The sequence below is a fragment of the Nematostella vectensis genome, chromosome 14 (genome assembly GCF_932526225.1).
Source record: "Nematostella vectensis chromosome 14, jaNemVect1.1, whole genome shotgun sequence".
Taxonomy (NCBI): domain Eukaryota; kingdom Metazoa; phylum Cnidaria; class Anthozoa; order Actiniaria; family Edwardsiidae; genus Nematostella; species Nematostella vectensis.
In genome coordinates, this window is record NC_064047.1 from 8875973 (window position 1) to 8897948 (window position 21976).

Consider the following 21976-nt stretch of genomic DNA (forward strand, 5'->3'; position numbering starts at 1 on the left):
GAGGCAATCATTTTTTTGTGTGGGAATAAAAAATATTATACTACGGTCGTAGACAATAATTCTTAAACATTAAAAAAAAATAATAGATACTCGGTATAAGATCAGCTCTATAGCATTACCAAAGAACAAAAAATCATTTACAAATCTCGTTCAAACGTTCTCTCAAAAGTGATATTTCCAATCTCCCAACAAACCCCGAAGCATCATATATCATATTGTCGTTCTTGGTTGTCTTATCGTTAAATTGGTTCGTTAAGAAGGAAATGTCACAGAATTACATAAGGATAACAATGGTGTTTCTAAGATCATTATCCCCATTGAAGAATTGAAAGGGATTTTAGCGCTAATGGGTCTTTTAAAAGGAGAAATGGAAAATGAAAAAAATATATCTTTATAGAATTCCAAATGTTTTCAAATGTAGATAGTCTATTTAACTCATTTACCAACAGTCACTAGAAATAAGAATTTTTTTTTCGCTTTTTATCTTTCTCCTTCATCGTTCTAATGTACAGGATATCTCGAAAAATGTTTGTTTGATTCGCAAACGCAAGCACTAATCATTAGTTGGCTGTATGACAGAGGCAGCAAAATGGCATAGTAACTTCTTCCACTAAGTCTTACTTTCGTATACAAATAAATATAAATTAATAAAGATAGTATTGTGCTTAGAGTAGAGGATCCAGGGGGTGGTTAAGCGGTTGATTTGTCACACCACCTTTGGTCAAATTTCAGGTACTCTTTGTATTCTTATATCCTCAACTTCATTAACTGTTAAATTTTTGTATGTTTTTGTCCATGTCATCTCCTCTTCTAAAGTCATCCACTTTTTATGAACTTCTTCATTCGCCACTGGCTTGATTAAATAACATATTTGTTCATATTTGTTAGTAACATGAGATTGTCAAAGAAATAGCTAGTCAGTAATAGGCCGTCATTCAAAAAAGTAAAAAAAAAAAAAAACGAAATCAATAAAGTATATAAAATCAGCGAGTGTCATTATCACTTTCCTTAAAAAAACATATAGATGCATACAATACCATGGACTTTTTTCGACACGACAACGCGTTAAAAAAAATAAAAGGAAACGTATAAATCTAAATAATAAAAGGAAATATACCAACAGAAAATCTTCTGCCGGAAGAATTCATTGAAATAAAAGTGTTTTTCTTAAGACAGAAGAGAGCCACAATGGGTGGCTAAATGAATTAGCAAATAGAAATAACAGAACTAAAGGGAATCGCACTTCAAGTCAAGAGACACGGAGTCCATGCTGCTCTGTTCTAAAAAGACTTTATTTACATTCTGAAAGAGCTAAATGAACATTCTACAAACAAGTAATATTTCACGACATGTTGACTTTCTTAATTGAGATAGATTTTGCGCGGGCTTCCTGTGGTGGGGAGCGCAAAAGAGTTTTTTCCCCGCTATTCACCTTGCATAAGTCAAAAGGCCTCCACTTCCCCCCCATTTCCCCTTCTCAAGATTACACCCGTCTTAACAGGAAACCCACAATTAAAAAAGTGTATAAATACTAAAAAATATGCAAAGAAATCAGAATCTAACTTCTAGAATCACTGCGAGAGTTTTCGGTCTTCAGGTTTAAACAGGTGCCATAATGTCATCAATTCAAAACATCAAGCTTATCTTTATGCGGTCCCAGTCAAGCCTCGCCGTCTTCAGACAGGTATCAAGCCTTGAAACATCCAGTAGTCCTAATACTTCACGAGCCAATCCATGGCACAGGTATCCCTCATGTATTACTCCCAATACTCACAACCACAGGTACACCAAATGAGGACATGAAATAGCCCAGTACTTTATAAGATGTTTCCGGACACAGAAAGTTCACGTTGAGGATGTGTGACTAGTCCAAATACTTTATGAGTAGTTCAAGTCACGGGATTCCTGTGTCGATGACGTTACACTAGTGCCAGTACTTTATGAGCGGTACAAATCACAGGTTCCCCACACCGAAGATATTATTAATAGTCCCAGTGCTTTATGAGGGGGTACAAACCACAGGTTTCCCGTGTTGATAACGTTATAACTAGTCCCAGTATTTTATTAGCCCGTCCCAGCCACAGGTAACAACTTTGGAGGTTTCATGCGGATGCCATGCGCAGCCGATGCAGACGCCATCATGTGCCTTGAATTTGCTGAATAAAGACAAGAAAGACGCCAGCGATTAGTATACAAAATCTAGCCCGCGTAGCAAGCGCAATAGCCTGGGGAAGATGAGACCCTGGAGAGAAGGATGGAGGGAATCAAGGTAGAGGGAGCATCCCTCATCCCTCCCCCTCCCTAGCGCGTGGCTTGTCTCCGTCTCTCTTCTCCCCCAACCCGTTGGGCTTGCTACGGTTATACAAATCTAGAGCCATCGGGATAAAGACATCATTTGCGCGAGAAGTGAGTAGTGATTTCGCGTTACTTTGGATAGCTAACAAAAATGCAAATTAGTTCATTTTTTTTACCAAACCACCCAATCCACGTTTGTTAAACGACGCTGAAAAACATACACTCAGAACATGGCCATAAAAATAATCCGCAGATCTTCTATAGTCCACATATTATTTGTAATATACGCAGAAACCCGTATAAAAGATTTAAGTATCCTCAAGAGAGCATAAGATATCTTATGCTCTCTTGTTATCCTCCACATTAAAGATCCGAAGATCTTTTGCATAAAATAGCCTCAGATTCTCCGTATAAAGGATCATAGAAGATCCAAAATCATAAAAGATCCAAAGACCTTTCTGTATAATACATTACGATGTTTCGCACAGGCCTTGCTAAACTAGGAGACATGTCGAGCGCGAATGTCCCCTAAATGTTTCCTAGTTTAGCAACTACCAAAAACATGTAGCGCGCGACACAATTCATAGATCCGACGCGCGCACGAATATCCAATCAGAAAGCAGCAAATAGAGGCCAGTGAAGTGCAACCCAAATGTCCCACAAAAGTCCCACAAATTGTACATGTCGGATGAGGAGTGTGAATCTTGAACTCGGGTTTATCTATAAAAATAGACGTTTATAGGGGTTTTCCTGCGACTTGGGAAATAAAAGACGGTCACCTAACATGATAGAAATTGATTTGTTGTCCAAGCTTGGTGAAAATCTTGTAGAGAAGCATAGAAATAGAAATAGATAACTACAAGCTTGGTTGTTGAATGGAAACGACACGAATCCAGCTCGAAATAAGTACGAAAACGTGGAAATGATAAGATAAAATCGGTGCTCTCTTCGATAGGTACTATGTGTTTATATGCTTTCAAAGCTATTTTTGTCAACTTGCAGTGATTTAAGTGCGGGGAAAAGTAGAAGAGAATGTCGATTTCGCTGTTTACGCCTGACTTTTAACTGTCTTTATCGGCAAACGTCAAGATTTACAGCAATAATACAAACGACAGTCTCATTCTTATATGTAATTGAAGTAACCTAGGATAATATCAAACAAAAGTTTAATGGTAGGACTTACAGCACTGTTCGTGTATATATGTGGTTTGGTTGCTTTTTTTTTTGTTTCTTCGCATAAATTGTACGTGTTTTTCTGCAATTTGAGTCCCAACTCTACACTAAAAGTGGCCGGTCAAAGAAAACAGGACTATCACTTTCTACGCTGACCGGAAGATGCTTATTTTGCTTGTCCAGATTCGCAGAAAAAATATCTCAAACCAATCTTTTTGCCGTCGATTGCCGACTTTTTGTGGGACATTTTCGGGACCCATGGCTGTTATTGCATCATCTCTTTCCTGATTAGCTATTTGTGCGCGCGTGATTGACATGTCGTATCTATGAATTTGCAGGACGCGACACGAAAATGTTTCTCAGCTACCCGAGAAACATTGTCGCTGCTACAAGATTGGGCGCGCTAGAATGATTTTCGAGGTGGCTAAACTAGGTATATGTCGCACGCTACATGTCTCCAGGTTTAGCCAGGCCTTAAAGCCGCATTGTCACCAGTTTATTTCCGGTCGATTACGTAACAATCTCCGATGATTTGTAACGGAAAACGCGCAAAATATTTCAAAATATTTAAAGCAGTGTGTTTATTGGAAGTTTCTTTGAGGATGTGATTGATAATTTAGAGCGGATGGCCTGTTTAATATCTTGGATTTTAATAGATTATTTTGTCTTTTAACGGCTGAGGTTTCCGTCGGACCTCCGGAAGTAAACTGGCAAAACGTCACGAAACAAAAGCCCTTCATTTGAAGAAAGGCTACTTACCTGTAAAGTTTCGTTGATTTCCAGTCCCAGATATTCAGTTTGCCATCGGCATCACCAGAAATGACATACCTAGAATGGAAGCAATAGCGCGGTTAGCATGTGGCGATTTGGTCGGCCTGGGTCAGCCAAACAGACGCGATCTCGCACAACTCCAGTAGTTTCCTTTATTACAAGAAAAACAAACACTTACGATCCATCAGGGGAGAAATTTGGTTGACAAGCATATCCAGCGACCTGTAAACAATAATGAAAATCAAACAAAATAGAGATTAAAACATTAAAAGAAAAATTAACCCTGATTTCATGAACCTTGAGATCATGATGTGAAAAGGGAACAAAATGAAGTCGTATCGTGGTCACACGCACTTGTAGGGGTTACACTGCGAAATGTGTAATTATCTTGCTGTTTCTACTTTCACGAGTTAGACTGAGAAGCCAGTGCTGAATAACGTATGCGCGTGTTCTGGCAAAAACAAGCACAATCGTAGTGTTGAACCGTTCAAGTAAAGGTACGAAAGGCTGACTTCAGTCGCTGTTTTGACTAACTGTACAGCATTAAAACCATACTGTACAAAAGATGACGGATTTTTTTGATAATGAGGGAGTCATAAAGAAAATTATAGCCTTTAGTTTGGTAAAGTTCTCTTAGCATTCGTCAAAATATGACAGTTCGCCGGTAAAACGCCGCAATTTCAAAACAAAAAGGCTAGTTTAACCGCGCGGTACTGGAACTAGTCTTGCGTTTTGCAGCACTGTCGACTGAGAAAGAGTTGAACCCGGATCGTGTGGCTGGGGTAGATCGCGCCACTTCGCCCGATCTACACCTTATACGTGTTACACAGGTTTCTTCACACGATCTACACCTTATACTTGTTACACAGGTTTCTTCACCCGATCTACACCTTATACTTGTTACACAGGTTTCTTCGCCCAATCTACACCTTATACTTGTTACACAGGTTTCTTCACCCGATCTACAACTTATACTTGTTACACAGGTTTCTTCGCCCGATCTACACCTTATACTTGTTACACAGGTTCCCTCACCCGATCTACATCTTAAACTTGTTACAGAGGTTCCTTCACCCGATCTACACCTTATACGTGTTACACAGGTTCCTCCACCCGATCTACACCTTATACGTGTTACACAGGTTCCTCCACCCGATCTACACCTTATACTTGTTACACAGGTTCCTTCACCCGATCTACACCTTATACTTGTTACACAGGTTCCTTCACCCGATCTACACCTTATACTTGTTACACAGGTTCCTTCACCCGATCTACACCTTATACTTGTTACACAGGTTCCTTCACCCGATCTACATCTTATACGTGTTTCACAGGTTCCTTCACCCGATCTACACCTTATACTTGTTACAGAGGTTTCTTCACCCAATCTACCCCTTTTATTTGTTACAGAGGTTCCTTCACCCGATCTACACCTTATACTTGTTACACAGGTTCCTTCACCCAATCTACATCTTATACTTGTTACACAGGTTCCTTCACCCGATCTACATCTTATACGTGTTACACAGGTTCCTTCACCCGATCTACACCTTATACGTGTTACACAGGTTCCTTCGCCCGATCTACACCTTATACTTGTTACACAGGTTCCTTCACCCGATCTACACCTTATACTTGTTACACAGGTTCCTTCACCCGATCTACACCTTATACTTGTTACACAGGTTCCTTCACCCGATCTACACCTTATACGTGTTACACAGGTTCCTTCGCCCAATCTACCCCTTACACTTGTTACACAGGTTCCTTCGCCCAATCTACCCCTTATACTTGTTACACAGGTTCCTTCACCCGATCTACACCTTATACGTGTTACACAGGTTCCTTTGCCCGATCTACAACTTATACGTGTTACACAGGTTCCTTCACCCGATCTACAACTTATACGTGTTACACAGGTTCCTTCGCCCGATCTACATCTTATACTTGTTACACAGGTTCCTTCACCCGATCTACAACTTATACTTGTTACACAGGTTCCTTCACCCGATCTACACCTTATACGTGTTACACAGGTTCCTTCACCCGATCTACACCTTATACTTGTCACACAGGTTCCTTCACCCGATCTACACCTTATACTTGTTACACAGGTTCCTTCTCCCGATCTACACCTTATACGTGTTACACAGGTTCCTTCGCCCGATCTACCCCTTATACTTGTTAACAGGTTTCTTCGCCCGATCTACACCTTATACTTGTTACACAGGTTTCTTCACCCGATCTACACCTTATATTTGTTACACAGGTTCCTTCACCCGATCTACAACTTATACTTGTTACACAGGTTCCTTCACCCGATCTACACCTTATACTTGTTACACAGGTTTCTTCGCCCGATCTACACCTTATACTTGTTACACAGGTTTCTTCGCCCGATCTACACCTTATACTTGTTACACAGGTTTCTTCACCCGATCTACAACTTATACTTGTTACACAGGTTCCTTCACCCGATCTACACCTTATACTTGTTACACAGGTTCCTTCACCCGATCTACACCTTATACGTGTTACACAGGTTCCTTCGCCCGATCTACATCTTATACTTGTTACACAGGTTTCTTCGCCCGATCTACACCTTATACTTGTTACACAGGTTCCTCCACCCGTTCTACCCCTTATACTTGTTACACAGGTTTCTTCGCCCAATCTACACCTTATACTTGTTACACAGGTTTCTTCACCCGATCTACACCTTATACTTGTTACACAGGTTTCTTCACCCGATCTACACCTTATACTTGTTACACAGGTTCCCTCACCCGATCTACATCTTAAACTTGTTACAGAGGTTCCTTCACCCGATCTACACCTTATACGTGTTACACAGGTTCCTCCACCCGATCTACACCTTATACGTGTTACACAGGTTCCTCCACCCGATCTACACCTTATACTTGTTACACAGGTTCCTCCACCCGATCTACCCCTTATACTTGTTACACAGGTTTCGTCGCCCGATCTACACCTTATACTTGTTACACAGGTTCAAAGGATAGGTGGTCTAAATGGACCTTCAAATGCTCGACTCACCATGTGACCCTTGAAGATCTTTTTCCTGTTCTGACGGAAGCGGTTGAGGACGTTGAAGATCAAGATTTGATTATCCATGGATTGACAGGCCAGCCATTTTTCTACAGATCAATAAATTTTCACAGTAAGCCTGCCGTCGAATTCTACAACAATGTGGGAAAGGCATTATCACTTAAGTGTATAATTTTGTCTTATTCCTTTTATCCAAAATCACAGAGTTCAGAAGCTGTCCCAGAAATTGGCCTTCGTCATCACCTCTTAATTAGCCATACGACTGTTCGTTTCTGCTTAATGGGCCGCCTTGGATTTATCGCCAGCAAAGCTCACATCTTTGTCCGTTTAACGAGTGACATTCCACCCTAAAAAGGCCAATTCTTGACCTACTATACTACTTTAAAGAAAAATTTCCAGTCACACCTTTGTTATTGTTTTCAGAAATAATTAGGTGCAGTTTCGAAACAGCCATCTAAGAATAAAGTTTTAACTTGACTAAAAAAATACCACAATAGCTTTTTCGAATAAGCCGATGGAAATGGATGCCTTTTGGCTATGTGCACGGAGTTGGTGCCCATTTGCGCAACACCTAGTGTTCGTTGCCCTAATGCATTGAGCTTTGCCCTGAGCGTTGCCCTTATTGCTGTGCCGATACAATCTTTATAAAGCAGACAACTTCCTAAGTCAACCTGAACTCTTACCATTAGGATGCAAGGCTACGGCGGGCATAGAATGCATCGAGGGCTCAGCAATGTATTTGAAGTCCACCGGAATGTCCCTGGAGGAGACATAAGTATTAAATAACGCGGCTATTAATCAGGATCAGGATCCTTACAATCCTACAATCATTTACACATACTCTACAATACAAATACTCGGAGTTCCACAAAGAACGATATTAGGAACTTACATAGACAAAAAGATATGAAACACTGACAAGAACCATCAGGAATACTGTTGAATTAATACTGGAGTGCGTCAATCCTAGGGCCCTATTGATATGGCTTACTAACCATTCCCATACTCTTAAACTCTTGTCGTCTGACGTCGTGACAAATCTTCTGTTTTGATCCACAAAGGTGATTGTATTTACTGCCCCAAGATGTCTGCAAGCGCAAGGATATACATATCATGAGAAAAGAGTCACTGATTACCTCCCGAACACTGTTTCCTTTATGGCCACCCTAGAAAGTTGTATTTCTGTGTAGATGTAATGCACGCGTGTTTGTTCAATAAGAGTTTTGGCGCCTTCCTGATTAGGGTTGGTCATGTTTTAAAATTTTAAAATCAGTCGGCTGTGAGCTAACAAATTTGATTGATAGAAGAGGATTTGAAATTTGAAAGTCGACACCAATTACTTTTGTTAATAATTTTAATCAAAAGTGAACTAAAAAACTGAACTAATTTCAAAACAATCTAAAACAAAGCTCTCTATAAGTTATTTTCCTATTTCTATCGGAAACATCACAATAGTTTGCCAAAATCGACCGATGGAAACGGATGCTTTCTCGCACTTGGTAGTGTTCTAGGATGACAAAATGGCAGCTGGCAGAGACCTATTTCAATAAATTTTGTCAGTGCAAATAGCAAGTGGCAAGTGGCTGTTATAAGACCAGTCACTCCTTAAGGGTATAATTAATTGTAAGAATAAAGATGATAAGCAGAATAATCGCAGAAATTATCCACGTTTCTACAGTCAGTAGAAATTTGACAAGTTTCATGGTATTTTTTGATAGAAGAATTGCCATTTGACAATGGCCATTTACCGTTTGCACTGACAACATTTATTGAAATAGGTGTATACCCTGGCGATAAGAAAGAATTGATGCATTTACCTATCATACTCTTGGACTATTTCGTTGGCGCGTATATCCCACTGGTAATGTAGTCAGAGCCAAATGAGTTAGTAACAGTGCAACATAACATAAGTTATAGATAGTCCAGTACCAGTCTTTCATGGCTTAGTTGCCTACCTGTGGCCTCAGTTAAACAAGGACCCGCACTATAAAAGAGCTTAGCTCAGCCCCCTTTCGGCTGAATAAAATTCAAATTTCAAGATGACAACACGCCGTAACATTGCGTCGGTAGTGAGACTTTTTAGTTGTGTTATCGTTAATAATTTGAACTAATTTTTACTGAAAATTCCAGCTCTTTGGTGGGTTATTCATTGTTAGTAGCCAAGAAAAAATAAACCAAGCAAACGAGAAGAAAAGCGCTTCAAAACTTGAGTTTGGGTTTCTCTCCTCATAGGCTAACAAGACACGCTTGACTGAACTCCGGAGCTCCGGAGCTCAACACCGCCTAGCATTTTACTGACAACTGAGCCTTTCGTGGACCTGGTCCAGGACATTTTATAGTGCGGGTCCTTGTTTAAAGGATCACAGGTAGAGCGATTTAGTAGCAGACTCGACGCGTAGGAGAATTCAGGTATTCGATCAGAGGTACTACTGTATGTCACACGATTTACCGTAAGAATCTTCTTATCTGACGTGCCACAAACAAAGAGGTGTTGCTTATCCTGAAAACACACAGAAAGAGAAACATTAATTAAACATTAAAACATTAATGTCCAAACTTTTTTTAATGAATTTATGGTTTTTCGAAGTACTTAGTTAATTAAACTCTGTACCGACTACATCAGGCTACAGCACGTATACCTCATCAGGATTAAACTTGACACAGTACGGGATCTTTTTATTGGTGTAACGTCCAAGGCATTCACCTGTACAAAGAATCAATCAGAAAAATTTGCCCCGGCAGTGGAATGCCCCATCTACCAAAGTAATGGCAACTAGCTAATACACAAGACAACATATACGTGTACTGAAATAAGTGAAAGAAGCGTCACACTAGCTTCTGTAGTATCTAAGTCATCTAGATAACGTACAAGATTGATCGTCATGCTAGCTAGTATAACGCATTTGATTATATCATCTCGAGATAATGTGTAAGGTTGATTGTTATGCTAGCTAGTGTAATGCAAGAGTAGTTCCAGTTTCCATATCCCATAGTCTTCAGTGTTCAATTTATGCACCAGTCAATTGACAGCCCAGCCCCCCGACCCGGGAAGGTAACGCTGTCATGCGGGGGATTTAACACCTATTTAACACCGGTAGTCCACTGGGGGGTAGGGGATTTAACAGAAGCCCTCAACAGGCCGGGAAAGGGGGCGGGGAATTAACGCAGAACTGGAAGTTGCGTCCCCGTTTTTTCCCCGGTGTATTCAAATTATAATTTTTCAACAAAGATACTTGCTTGCAAATCTTAATCTCTGATAGTATTGACTGAAGAAAAATATAGTTTACTCTCTATCTATCGATGTCTGTTGATTTTTAAATTTGGGGTAGCCTGTGGTGAAAATACTAGAGAGGGCCCGGAAGTGGGTGTAGCATGCATGTGCCTTTTCTCGCCGAAGTTTCGTTGACTGAACATGGCAGCTCGGAGAAAGGTATGGCTTTCTATGGTGGAACGTTATCGGAAAACACCAGGGCCATGTAGTGGGGGTTTTAACAGCGTCACAGGCATCGGTAACCGGGCAATTAACACACATTTCACACCAGATGAATGTTACTTTCCCTGCTATGTCCCGGGGGTCAGGGTGCCATGGTTTCAATTGACTGGCGCATTATCATACAAGTTTGCACTTTCATCAACCGAAACTTGACCTACATGAGGGTGAGGGGAGGGGTGGGATGTGGTTCAAGAGGCTATACTTTTTTTCCCTTGAAAACAAAAGACAGCAACTATCAAAGATTGATTTCCCGATGGAAACTTACCAGTTTCTGTATCCCAGAGTTTCACATATCTATCATATCCAGCACTCAGGAATTGTGTACCATCATTATTGAAGGAGACATCTCGAACAGCCTTACTATGACCTGTTACCAAATAAAACACATGGCATCAAAGGAATGGGAAAAAGATAAACATCAAATGTTCAAAAGGTATTATCATGGTGTCATGGCTTAAAATTATGACAGTCTTGTTAACGTTTTCTAAGGAGGGACAAAAATGGAAATAAAGTGTGATAACAGAATTCAAGTCTACATGAAACTAACCATCTTGTTATCATTTTCTAGGGCAGGAACAGATATGTACCTGAAAATGTTCTGAGGCATCTTCTTTTGTTGTATACTTCCCATAACTGAATACAATAAATAAAAATCACTATTCAGGATGTTTCTTGATCACCAAAGGCAACTCATCCTACCTGCAAATCATGGTCTTTTTTTTTACCTAAAACAATTCTAAGGCATCTATACCATTTTTATTGTTTTACATATTATACAAAAAAATATTACCAAAAAGTCTGTTTCAAAAATGTCTGTTTCTACTGCACAATGAATTGTTATTATTTTGGACTTTTTGGTGATGGACACGACATGACGGAAAAACCCTGAACATGCGCACTTTGAAAAAATGGAGAAGGAAGATACAATTTCTCACAATGGCCACCAGTTCCTTGTATTCCGGACTGATTTTCCTTTTTCAAAACACAAATAACTTGAGGCTGAAATTTACATACCCAGATTTAGGCTATTTAAGATATTTTTTCCTTGATCATCCTTGCGCTACATATGAGCTCAGGAATGAAAAGCTCAAATTTTAATATCAATTTACAAAAAGTCGCATCGATTTAAAAAAAAGTCGCATTTGATATTTTGTTTGATATTCCTCACTGAGTACTTAGGGGAATTTTCCGCCTTATTCGATGTGAAATGAGCTTATTGGAAACGGCAAGTCTTGTTTTTCCGTCATGTCGATGGACACAATAACACTGGGAAGAGTGATTTGGCTAGTACCTGTCACAGCAGGGGTGTGTCCAGAGGGGGTCGACTTGAGGGGTCCAGAACCCACCCTGCTGTTGACCCCCTCATTGATAGACCCAGGATGCCTTAATTAATCCATGATCAGTGATTACTACCCTGGACCATTCCCTGCATTTTTCCCTAGATAGCCCCTTACACAGTATATACAGTGTGATTACAGTACGTTACCTTGACTTTGCAGTCCATACTACATGAGAGCAACAGATGCCCAGAAACAGGAAAGAACCTGACACATGACACGCCTTTTGTGTGACCAGTCCTAAAAAGGGACATAAAGAAATGAAATTGACCGCGGCTATGAACTAAGGCAGAGCTGTGCCCCAAAATTTTTATTTTTTTCAGCACTGAGTCGTTGCGTCCCAGGAGAGTTTTAGTGTTTAAAATTGCAGACTGGCATTTTTTTATCAAAAATTATGTTAGTTGAGCCACCAAAAAAGAGTATCCTAAACTTGAATATGTACCATGTATGTATGTGCTTTTTCGGTAGATAGCATCTCTCCGGTGGCTCATTAGTGTCCAGTTTGACATCCAGATCTTTTGGAATATGTAAGTAAGATCTCCCTTGGTAGTCCACAGCATCCTTGACATGCAAGGTTGTCTTCTCTTCTGCACTTTTCTCTTCGTCTTTCTTAGTTCTCTTCTGTTTTGTGTTTTCAAACTCTTCAAGTTTGCTGGCTTCCTCCTGTGTGTAACAAGAATAATAATATTAAAGGAAAACAACAGCATGTTAAATTGCTCTTTTAACCCTTCTTAAAAAATGCAGACAATTAGGAAATAAATAGACTGTGGTCAATGGTGATGACTTTTAAGAGGAGAGCAGTAAAATGTCAGTAATACTGAAAATATGTTTGGTTTTTTTAGTGCCTCTCCCTTAGGTTCAGAAATTTGATTCAACCACACCTAATGTATTGTATATTAGGGGTTAGATTTGCTACCCCTTAGAGCGAAAATTGATTTTGCTGCAATCAACCCAATCTGCTTTTATTGGAGACCCCCTGAGGTTGTCTCATACATGCTATAGTATTTGACGGTTGATTTGGGCTCTTTAACTCCAGTATACTGTACCTCTGATGGCTTGGCACTTTTGGACTCGTCAACAAAGGGAGCCCAAGGCCCCTGGTAGCCTTCTATGTCTCCTGGGTCACCTCGCCCCTCCCTCTTCCTCTTGTCACCTGGGCGTGTCTTGACACTCTCAAAAACTGTATTTCCTATAGATGGCAATCAAAGTTCATAAAAAATTTGCATTAGGAGTGTAAAATACGGTATGCAATGACAAGAGAGAAGATAATTTTTCCCATTTGTGGTAAGTATGCATTATGAATATCCTTGAAATATTTACCTTTTAGTTCATCAGCTTTAGTGACATCACCAATAACACTAAAAAATGATAATATTTACTTGTTATTCATTTGGGAATATTCTTTGTAGCTAATCAAACATGAATCAGATACTACTAAGGACCTTGAAATACATACATTTTGCTTATAACACAAAAATTGTTGCACAGCCTTAGCCAGCTTATGAAGCAGAGGGGGTTATAACTGAAAACATGTGCTATCTAACCGCAACACACCCTTTACAAGATGCAACTCAATATTCCTATAACACGCTGCTGTTGTTGTTTTCGTCATAGTTCAACATTAAAGAGTTTTTTTTTTAAACTTTCGAAGCAGAATTAGCAGGCCTTTTGGAATAATGCATTTTTTCAGACAAGATTGCACAATTTGTCAAGACTACCGAAATGCTATTTGAGTAGTTGTGTTTGTACTCTAGCCATCCCAACAGCTTATGAATCATTTTAGCACTTTTACTTACATTTGTCTTTTTTTAAAATTCTTGGTGTGTTACTCATTACCCTGCTAGCAGAGCTTTCCTCCAGTTTGCTTCTAACAGTTCACTTACTTGTGTCATGTCTTATGTTCTTTTGCATTAGTAGAAAAGGTGTTTTATATGTACCATAGGACGCTTTGTTGGCCACACCCAAATATCACCAACATCATAGCCTACTTTACCTTGATTCTGCCACAGCTTCACCAGACACACTTGGGTCCAGAGCATAACCTGATCAAAGAGAATCTTTAAATCACATTGACGGAGAGTGTAGTAAAACAATTGCAAAATTCTCTTCTTTACATAAATTATGTCTGAAAAACAAGGAAACTGTTCTTGGTTGGATAGTCTATGAACTTATACTGTTCGTTATGTGCACAGTGTGTGAATGTGGTTATGTGCACAGTTTGCAGGTGTCGTCCTTATGTGCGCACCGTTATGTGCAGTGTGCGCATGTCATTATGTGCGATATGTGCACTGTTTAGCCTAGCGCACAGTTCAGCATACTGTTATGTGCAATGTGTGTGACATTATTGTGCAGTGTAAGCATGATGTTATAATGCACAGCATTTGCATGTTGTGACAGTTTGTGCACTATGTTCATCCCTTAACAAGAGATGAGAATATACTAGTAACTATACCAAACCATTCCATACAATGAAGAGAGTCAGGGTACTTCCAAAAATGAGTATGTGTGTTGGGAGGGGAGGTCTGGGTGGTACTTTACTAACCCTTGGCCACCACTTGTGCATTATCGCCCAACTTACTAACCATAACTTGTGAAAGTTCTTCTTTGGACTTCAAAGGCAAAATCACTCATGTGGGCTTTCTCAACATAACCTAGAGACAAAATCAGATAAAACATCGTCAAAATATTCAGACAATATCCAGCAAATGTTCAAAAAGTTATAGATATTGGTTTAACACAAATAAGCTCAATCACATCCTCACCAGCTAGTGCATTCTTTGCAGCTTGCTGCTGTTTTGTCTTAAAGGGATTGTCTGGACCTACCTATAGGCATCGCACAGAATAATAAATATTTTCATTTTTATCTAGTGGTAAGGTAGACAGCAGAGCACAATTCCAAATTAGGTGTTACCTGCTACAATAAATTAAAAGATTGTATGTAACAACAAACAATAAGAAACGACATGGAAGAAATAAGAATTACATGCAATTATTGTAAATACCTAGTAAGCCTAAATCTTAGTGTATTTCCAATTCTTGTACCTCAAATAATTTAACAACGATCTGCCAGTAGTTGCAGAACTATAGTAAGAGATGGAGAATCTCTCGATTTTAAAAATGTCACTTCTCACCTGTGGGGCAAAGAGTTCTTCATATTTTGGGTTGAATGCGACTTCTTTTGTGTTGGAATCAATCTTTCGTGATACTTCGATATCGCCCTGAAACAAAAAAAGATCGGATCTGTCTTAGTATCACATCGTTTTCCAATAACGCTGAAAATTTATCAACTTAAGCTGAATCCCGAATTCTTCTGATTTTTTAAGAATTTGAATTAGAAAATGGCGCGAACTAGAAGGGTGCCGGATTTAAAAAGAACTAAACTAAAATTATTGTCCCTTTGTTATAACCTAAGCAAGAATTATCGACACACTATAAAAACATACGTATTGCATTTTGTACATTCATGCATTTTGTTCATACGTCGATTAAACGTCGGACTGTGAAAGAAATTGATAAACTTTACAACCCGTGGCCTCGAACTTCCATACCTTATGAGTCACGACAGGGGCCATGTTTATCTGAGCTCTCGACTTCAAGCTTTCTATGGAAGCTTGAGGGTTTAAGTGAGCGGTGTGATCCGCTGTGATCTCTTCTTCTTGTACTTCATTGCTGTCAGAATCGCTATCTTCGCCATAAGCAGCCAAAGCACCTATAGCCGCCATGTTGGATTTATTAGGGACTGGTCACGAGTTAAAAAGTGCACAGGGACCCCGACAAAAAGTATACGCATTGCGTTCGGCACTATTTTAGCGCAATTTGGGTTTGGCAGCACTATTTTGATCAGGGAGCACTTTTTGGGCGAACAAGTCAACTTCTAGCTTTTTTAACCCAAGTTACTAGATTTTGTAGTCTTTTATAGACATTTCTAGTTCCTTAACTACAAATAATATTATCTGAACTATGCTAAGACTGTAAGACTGGTGATTTCGACATTTTAATGGGTAGCCTGTGTTTGGTAACCACAAATATTGGTAGCCTGTGGAGTTCATTACAATATAGAATTGCCATGTTTTCCTGTTTTACATCTATTGTAATTATTTCTCGTTAGGATATTGTTATAATTAAGGTCTGTTATCAGGTTTGTCATTATTGACATTGGTGATGTTTGTAAATGAACATTGTTTTTTAGTAGTATCCAAAAAACAATGGTAAACAAACACAAAAGAGAACAAAGTCATTTATGTTCATGGACAACAATATAAGATACTCTAATGCATGTATTTAATAAAAGCAATATTCTTTCTTTTATTCAAATTTTAATTAAAACACAACTTATCTCTTAATTGTTTTAAAAATATACGGTAATTTTCTTTTCGCCAACGAGCACTATTTTGATTTTGGAGCACTTTTTAAGCACTCTTTGGGTGTTTTTGGGAGCACTTTTCTGGCTTTTTCGGAGCACAAACTGGAAACGCCTACATACAGCCACAGCCTGCGTGCTTCTTGTCTCCCGTGCAGCCGTTCTTAGTGTCGGTCACGCAACGGGGATGGGAGCATAACAAGAATAAAAATCGAAGCAAGCAAAATAAATTTTTCTACAGAAGCACATTTATTCTCAGAAAGGAAAAAAGTGCTACTAAACAGAAAAAAAAAAAACAAGAAAAAATTTCTCTTCTTCTTCTTTTTCTTCTTCTTCTTCTTCTTTCACAGGTCAAATATCAGTCGATAATGTCCAGCCAAAGTGATATCTGTCCTGTGAAGATATTTCTGCAGTCAAAACTCACTTTTTGTCTGCCCAATGACTCCTCAAACAAGGTTTTAAAACGCTATGAAGGCACAGAAAGAATTTTTTTTTTAGAATTATCATAAATATATTTTTTAGAATTTATCCTAAATAAAAAAAGAATCCTAATAAAATAAACGCTAAAGAAAAAGCAATGACAAAAAACTTCACATCACAGCGCGCGCTCGTGGCGTCATTCCCGTGCACGTCAGCGAGCGCGCAGAAGACATTTCAAACTTGAAAACTTTTGCTTTAATTTCTATTTCAGCTCTCAGCAGAACAATAAGAAAACAGTCTAGGTGTAAATCCATCAGTTGAAATGCAAGTTTTGAGCTTGTTGTTTTTGTTCTAATAAAAAAAATTGTTGCATGGATTTTTATCATAGACAAATGTAAGCTCCTGACTGTCACGAAGAAGAAAAATCCCATCATCTCTACTTATCATATGGGAGGAAAACTAATTGAATCTGTCGTCAGTCACCCATATCTTGGTGTTGAAATGAGCAAAGACCTGAACTGGAGCAAACACATCCAAAACATCACAGGGAAAGCTAATAGATCATTAGGGTTCATTAAAAGAAATCTTCGCAAATGTCCAGAAAGTGTCAAGACCCAGGGATACAAGACACTTGTTCGACCTCAGCTTGAATACGCTAGTACTGTCTGGTCCCCTCACCAGGAATACCTCATTGATGCCATAGAAGCAGTGCAGAAGAAAGCAGCACGCTTTTGCAAGCAATGCTGGGATCGGGAACCGGGAACAATGACACGTCTAATGGAAGAACTTGGGTGGCCAAAACTCAAAGAAAGGAGGAAAAAGGCACGATTGGCCTTATTTTATAGAATAAATAAGGGGCTGAGTGAAATTTCCATGCCACCTTATGCAACTCCCCAGTTGCAAAACTAACGTTTTCAAAGAAAGCTTTTTTCCACACGCAATAAGAATGTGGAATGGCCTTCCAGTTAGTACTATCACTCAGCCCACTATCAATACTTTCGTGGCATCTATTTAGTTTATTTATTCAGTCTGTTATAGTTATGTCTATAGTTATTTAATTATTTTTTTTATACCTTTACGATATGGCCATATATGCCTTTGTGAAGTATATTATTAAACGTAAACGGAAACGTATCTTTCGCGAATGGTAAACATCAGCGCGAGCAGAAGACACTTTTCGCATTTTCAGTGTAGTCACTGGGATATAAAATAAATAAACCCCTTCTTTGGCTCACTGTGATAATAGGCGGATAATGTCCGCGGATGAGAAATGGTCCTCAAAAATTCACAGTTGCCCTCGAAGCTGCGCTTCTCGGCCAACTGTTTATTTTTCATATCAAGAAAATTTAGCCAAAAATTGTTGTTTTTGCCAAACGCGGTCACTTCCATAAAAGGAAAATTATATATTCCATATTTGGAAAAACTGCATGATTCTTGTCATTTTTGGTTGCCGTACCGCAGGTGCATCGTAAACTTTATTTCTTGTAATCAGAAGATACAAACAGTGACTGTAATTATCTCTAGACATAACAATGGGGAAGTCTCTAAAAAGAAACTAAGATTCCTCGGTACCAGACCCCAATAACGACAACGTTTTCTTAATATGATACCATTTCTCATCCTTGGACATTATCCGCCGATATCCCAGCCGCCAGAAGGGGTTTATTTACTAAATAACTGGTACAGCTCTAAGGAATATCAGTTTTTAATGTATTGTATAGTCATAAACATTTAGGTTTGTTCCGGGGTTTGATACATAAGGATACAGAATGGCCACCCCTCCTCAAACCGGAAATGACGTCATTGTCAAGCTTCCTTCTCTCCCCGAATCGCCAAAGATGCTTAGGGGGAAAGTCCGTGGGAGCGGTACACGAAAGAAAGAATTTGCTATAACAACCGCAAGACAAGCCAAAGAACGACCAAAACGTCTACCAGACAGCCTATGTGACGGCTACTTTCAGACAAATGTCATTTCACAAATTACAATTTTGTAGTGATTTTAACTATGATATTTCATCAGGCATTGATTTACTTGTATTTCTACTTATTGTGAATGAAAATTCCATGATGACTTTATTGGTCTATAGGGAACGAATTTTGTTCAGAAGAAACATAAGCAAGTTGAAAAATATAAAGTTCAACGCGCCGGAAAGCTTACCGGAAATGTTATTTGAATCACGAGCCATTTAGCTTATTACAATAATTTCTTGTCATTCAGTCAACCAGCTCATTACAAATCAAATACATCCAGGTAAATAAAAACACACATACGAAGTATTTCGCAGATGACGTCACTGATAGAAATCCTATGAGGTCACACACTGACATGAAAAGGCGTGACTACATAGATTAGCGTGACACGTGTCTCTAGAATTAATCTCCACTCAAAAAAACTCCGAATTGAATTCCAAATGTTCTAGAATTCAAAGATGTTTATTCGCACATTGTGATGGTCCTTATAAGAAGCTCACAAGGGGTTGAAATTGTCGATATTTTTAGGCAAAGTTTGGATTTTTCTCATCAATTTGTTCAGGTGCGATGTGCGCATGTCTGATCGGAGTGACCGGCGCCTCCAGTGGGTAAAGCGATCTTCCTTTGCGTCAGTTTCCGGTAAAGCGAGGCTCCGATTTCTTGGCTAATTTCCTCTTGTTACAAAATCTACTGTGGAAAAGCTCTCCTTTAGCATCCGTAAGGCATCTGACCTCTTAAAGTGTCTTCCGCCAATAAGGATTACAGTGAACTGCAGTTCTTCGCATTGAAAGAAGGTATGGAAATACTAGTGTGGAATGTCCCTAAGTTCTAGTCGTAGCAAATTTTCAAATTCCTGTCTTACTTCCTAGAGAGCCCGTCTAGGCTCATAGTTAAGGTAACAGCAGTGTTTTTATTCTCTGAACCTCTACAGGGAAGCTATTAGAACTTTTCAGATTCACTAGAAGCTGTGGTGATTTGGCGATGTGAATATTTTCATTCATTAACTCCGAGGTGAAACTAGCTACTAAAACAGTGTAAATTTAGCTTTGCTTGACTCGACTGATAATAATTTGAACGTCTGAGACCACGAAGTAATAATTTCTCAATTATTTGCTTGTCATAGGTATTAACAATTATGTGAAGCATCGGCTGTATTAAAATGAAATATCTACAAGTATAAACACCCTTCTCCCGATGTTTTCAATGCCTTGTAATGAGTTTTGAATACATTTTGTGATGATTCTTTCACGCGAGATTATTTGAAGGAGAAATTTTCTTTTCCTAATCGTCCGATCAAATTGACAGGCTCCTTATAAATCATTATCAATAAAATGCCCGAATAGAAGACTGTTAGAATGTTTGAATGACTTTTAAGTCAATTTCGCCTGATCTCCGTGCTTTATTTCGAAAATGAAAATATTGCTAATAAGGTGCCCTTTATTATTTTCGCATTCTGTCACATTCTAGAAGACAATGGCAATTTGAAGTTCTAAATTTGAGTACTTTTCCATTAAGAAATTTAAGTGTTCTTCTTTATGCTTTAAAAACTAAATTATTTTGGGATCTGTGAGTGTTGTTTTAGTGCCCTAAGGGTAGAAATGTACGGCTTTCTGTTGTTTTTGTTTTCAAATCGGCACTAACTTTAATGTCTTTTGTTCTAGATTTGAATTCAGATGGTTGACTGCTGTTCCAGGCCTACCATGGAGCTAAATCGTATTCGAATACCACAAGAATTTTAGGAAGTATAAAACATCTACTCTATTTTGGAAATATGGGAAGGTTGCTTGAACTGTTTTCCTCTAAGCTACCGCCAATGTTACTTTTTATTTTAGATGATTTTTCCTGCCCAAAACAATGAATATTGGAAGTCAACATGTTATACGAATTTTCCCTGGTCAGCTAAGCCCAGCTGTCCAAAGCACCGCTGTCAGTGTTGGCGAGTTTGTTACATCAGAAGAAGTTATACAAATTGTGCTTGCAAAACTTGATATAGACGAAGTGTCAGAGAATTTTGAACTGGTTGAGGTGTGTTATCGTGACAGTGTTTATGAGGAGGAATCAGAAAAAATACTACAAGCGTCAGATTTCCCTGTCCAAGTTGTGAAGTCCTGGAATTGCCTGGGTCCAAATGCTAGGAAATCTTACAGGATTTTTATTCGGGAAAAAGCTGTTGACGAGACTGATTCTGGACACAGACCAAAATCTACATTGATCAGACATCATTGGATGGACTGTCACGAAAATATCAGAACTATGGCTAATGATTTAACACTTGATCTGGACTCAAAATTACCAGACGATGACCTTTGTGGATTACCAAACTTGGATGAGGAAATGTTGCTGAAGCATTTGCAGGAGCGTTTTGCCCTAGGAAGAATTTATACCTATGTTGGGGAAATCCTTCTGGCTGTTAATCCATTTCGGTTTTTCCCAATCTACAATCCCAAATTTATCAATGTTTACAATAACAAGAACCTGAGTTCATTGCCGCCTCACATCTTTGCGATTGCTGACGTTGCATTTTATCGTATGCTGAAAGAAAAGAAAAGTCAGTGTATAGTTATCAGTGGAGAAAGTGGATCTGGAAAAACTGAAAGTACAAAGCTGATTGTTCATCATTTGACGGCTTTGAGCCGAAAGACACAGGCGTCTGATGTTGAGAAGACAATACTTGGAGTAGGGCCTGTTCTCGAGGTAAGTCCCATTGTACAGTCAACCCTTTTATTATGGGCCCCCTTAGGGCTGTTATTACATAAGTGTCCGTAATACCGATAATTCATAATAATGGGATAAATTTTCCATCATTTCTTTGTACCTCTGTTTCATTTGTTTTTTTTTCCATAATAACGAGGATGCATAATAGCAAGGTATACATTAGGCACGAATTAACCAGTTTTTGTAAAATTGATTTAGGAAAGAATGCATTAGAAAATGGCTTAAAATGGGACCTTGAATTTTCAAATTTTTGTTTGTTAAGTCAGTGTGGCTTCATGTACTGTAGGTTGAAACTTATCCTATAGCTGAGGTACATGTAGATGGACATTCTAAGGAAACCTACATATGAAGTTTTTTTTTGTTTGTTTT

At 38.9% G+C, this 21976-nt stretch overlaps 2 protein-coding genes and 1 pseudogene across 2 annotated transcripts in view; 2 read left to right on the forward strand and 1 right to left on the reverse strand.

The window, feature by feature from the left end:
* Positions 1 to 1271: 1271 nt before the first annotated feature.
* On the reverse strand, positions 1272 to 15893 carry LOC5510424 (pre-mRNA-processing factor 17). The gene is made up of 20 exons (XM_048721708.1): positions 15690 to 15893; positions 15273 to 15359; positions 14904 to 14964; positions 14724 to 14792; positions 14135 to 14183; positions 13462 to 13499; positions 13188 to 13330; positions 12584 to 12804; positions 12291 to 12381; positions 11392 to 11437; positions 11070 to 11171; positions 9951 to 10015; positions 9761 to 9811; positions 9129 to 9169; positions 8307 to 8399; positions 7995 to 8071; positions 7300 to 7400; positions 4418 to 4461; positions 4228 to 4296; positions 1272 to 2156 (listed from the first exon to the last, which is right to left on the reverse strand). Exons 1-20 carry the CDS (start codon positions 15861 to 15863, stop codon positions 2048 to 2050), a joined length of 1731 nt encoding a protein of 576 aa, XP_048577665.1. The 5' UTR covers positions 15864 to 15893; the 3' UTR covers positions 1272 to 2047.
* A 1408-nt stretch (positions 15894 to 17301) lies between these two features.
* On the forward strand, positions 17302 to 17936 carry LOC116617162 (annotated as a pseudogene).
* A 1500-nt stretch (positions 17937 to 19436) lies between these two features.
* The window catches only part of LOC5510430 (unconventional myosin-IXAa), a 40835-nt gene continuing 38295 nt past the window's right edge, over positions 19437 to 21976 (forward strand). Inside the window, exons 1-2 of the mRNA XM_048721635.1 lie at positions 19437 to 19686; positions 20554 to 21586. Coding sequence (XP_048577592.1) covers positions 20747 to 21586 — 840 coding nt within the window. The 5' untranslated portion in view covers positions 19437 to 19686; positions 20554 to 20746. The remainder of the gene's footprint in view (positions 19687 to 20553; positions 21587 to 21976) is intronic.

Coding starts and splice junctions, on each gene's coding strand:
- LOC5510424 (XM_048721708.1), bottom strand. CDS start 15,863: ATGGCGGCTATAGGTGCTTTGGCTGCTTATGGCGAAGATAGCGATTCT. Junction 14,965..15,272: donor AAGAACTCTTTGCCCCACAG/GTGAGAAGTGAC, acceptor CGATGCCTATAG/GTAGGTCCAGACAATCCCTT. Junction 11,438..12,290: donor GTATGGACTGCAAAGTCAAG/GTAACGTACTGT, acceptor TATTGTATTCAG/TTATGGGAAGTATACAACAA.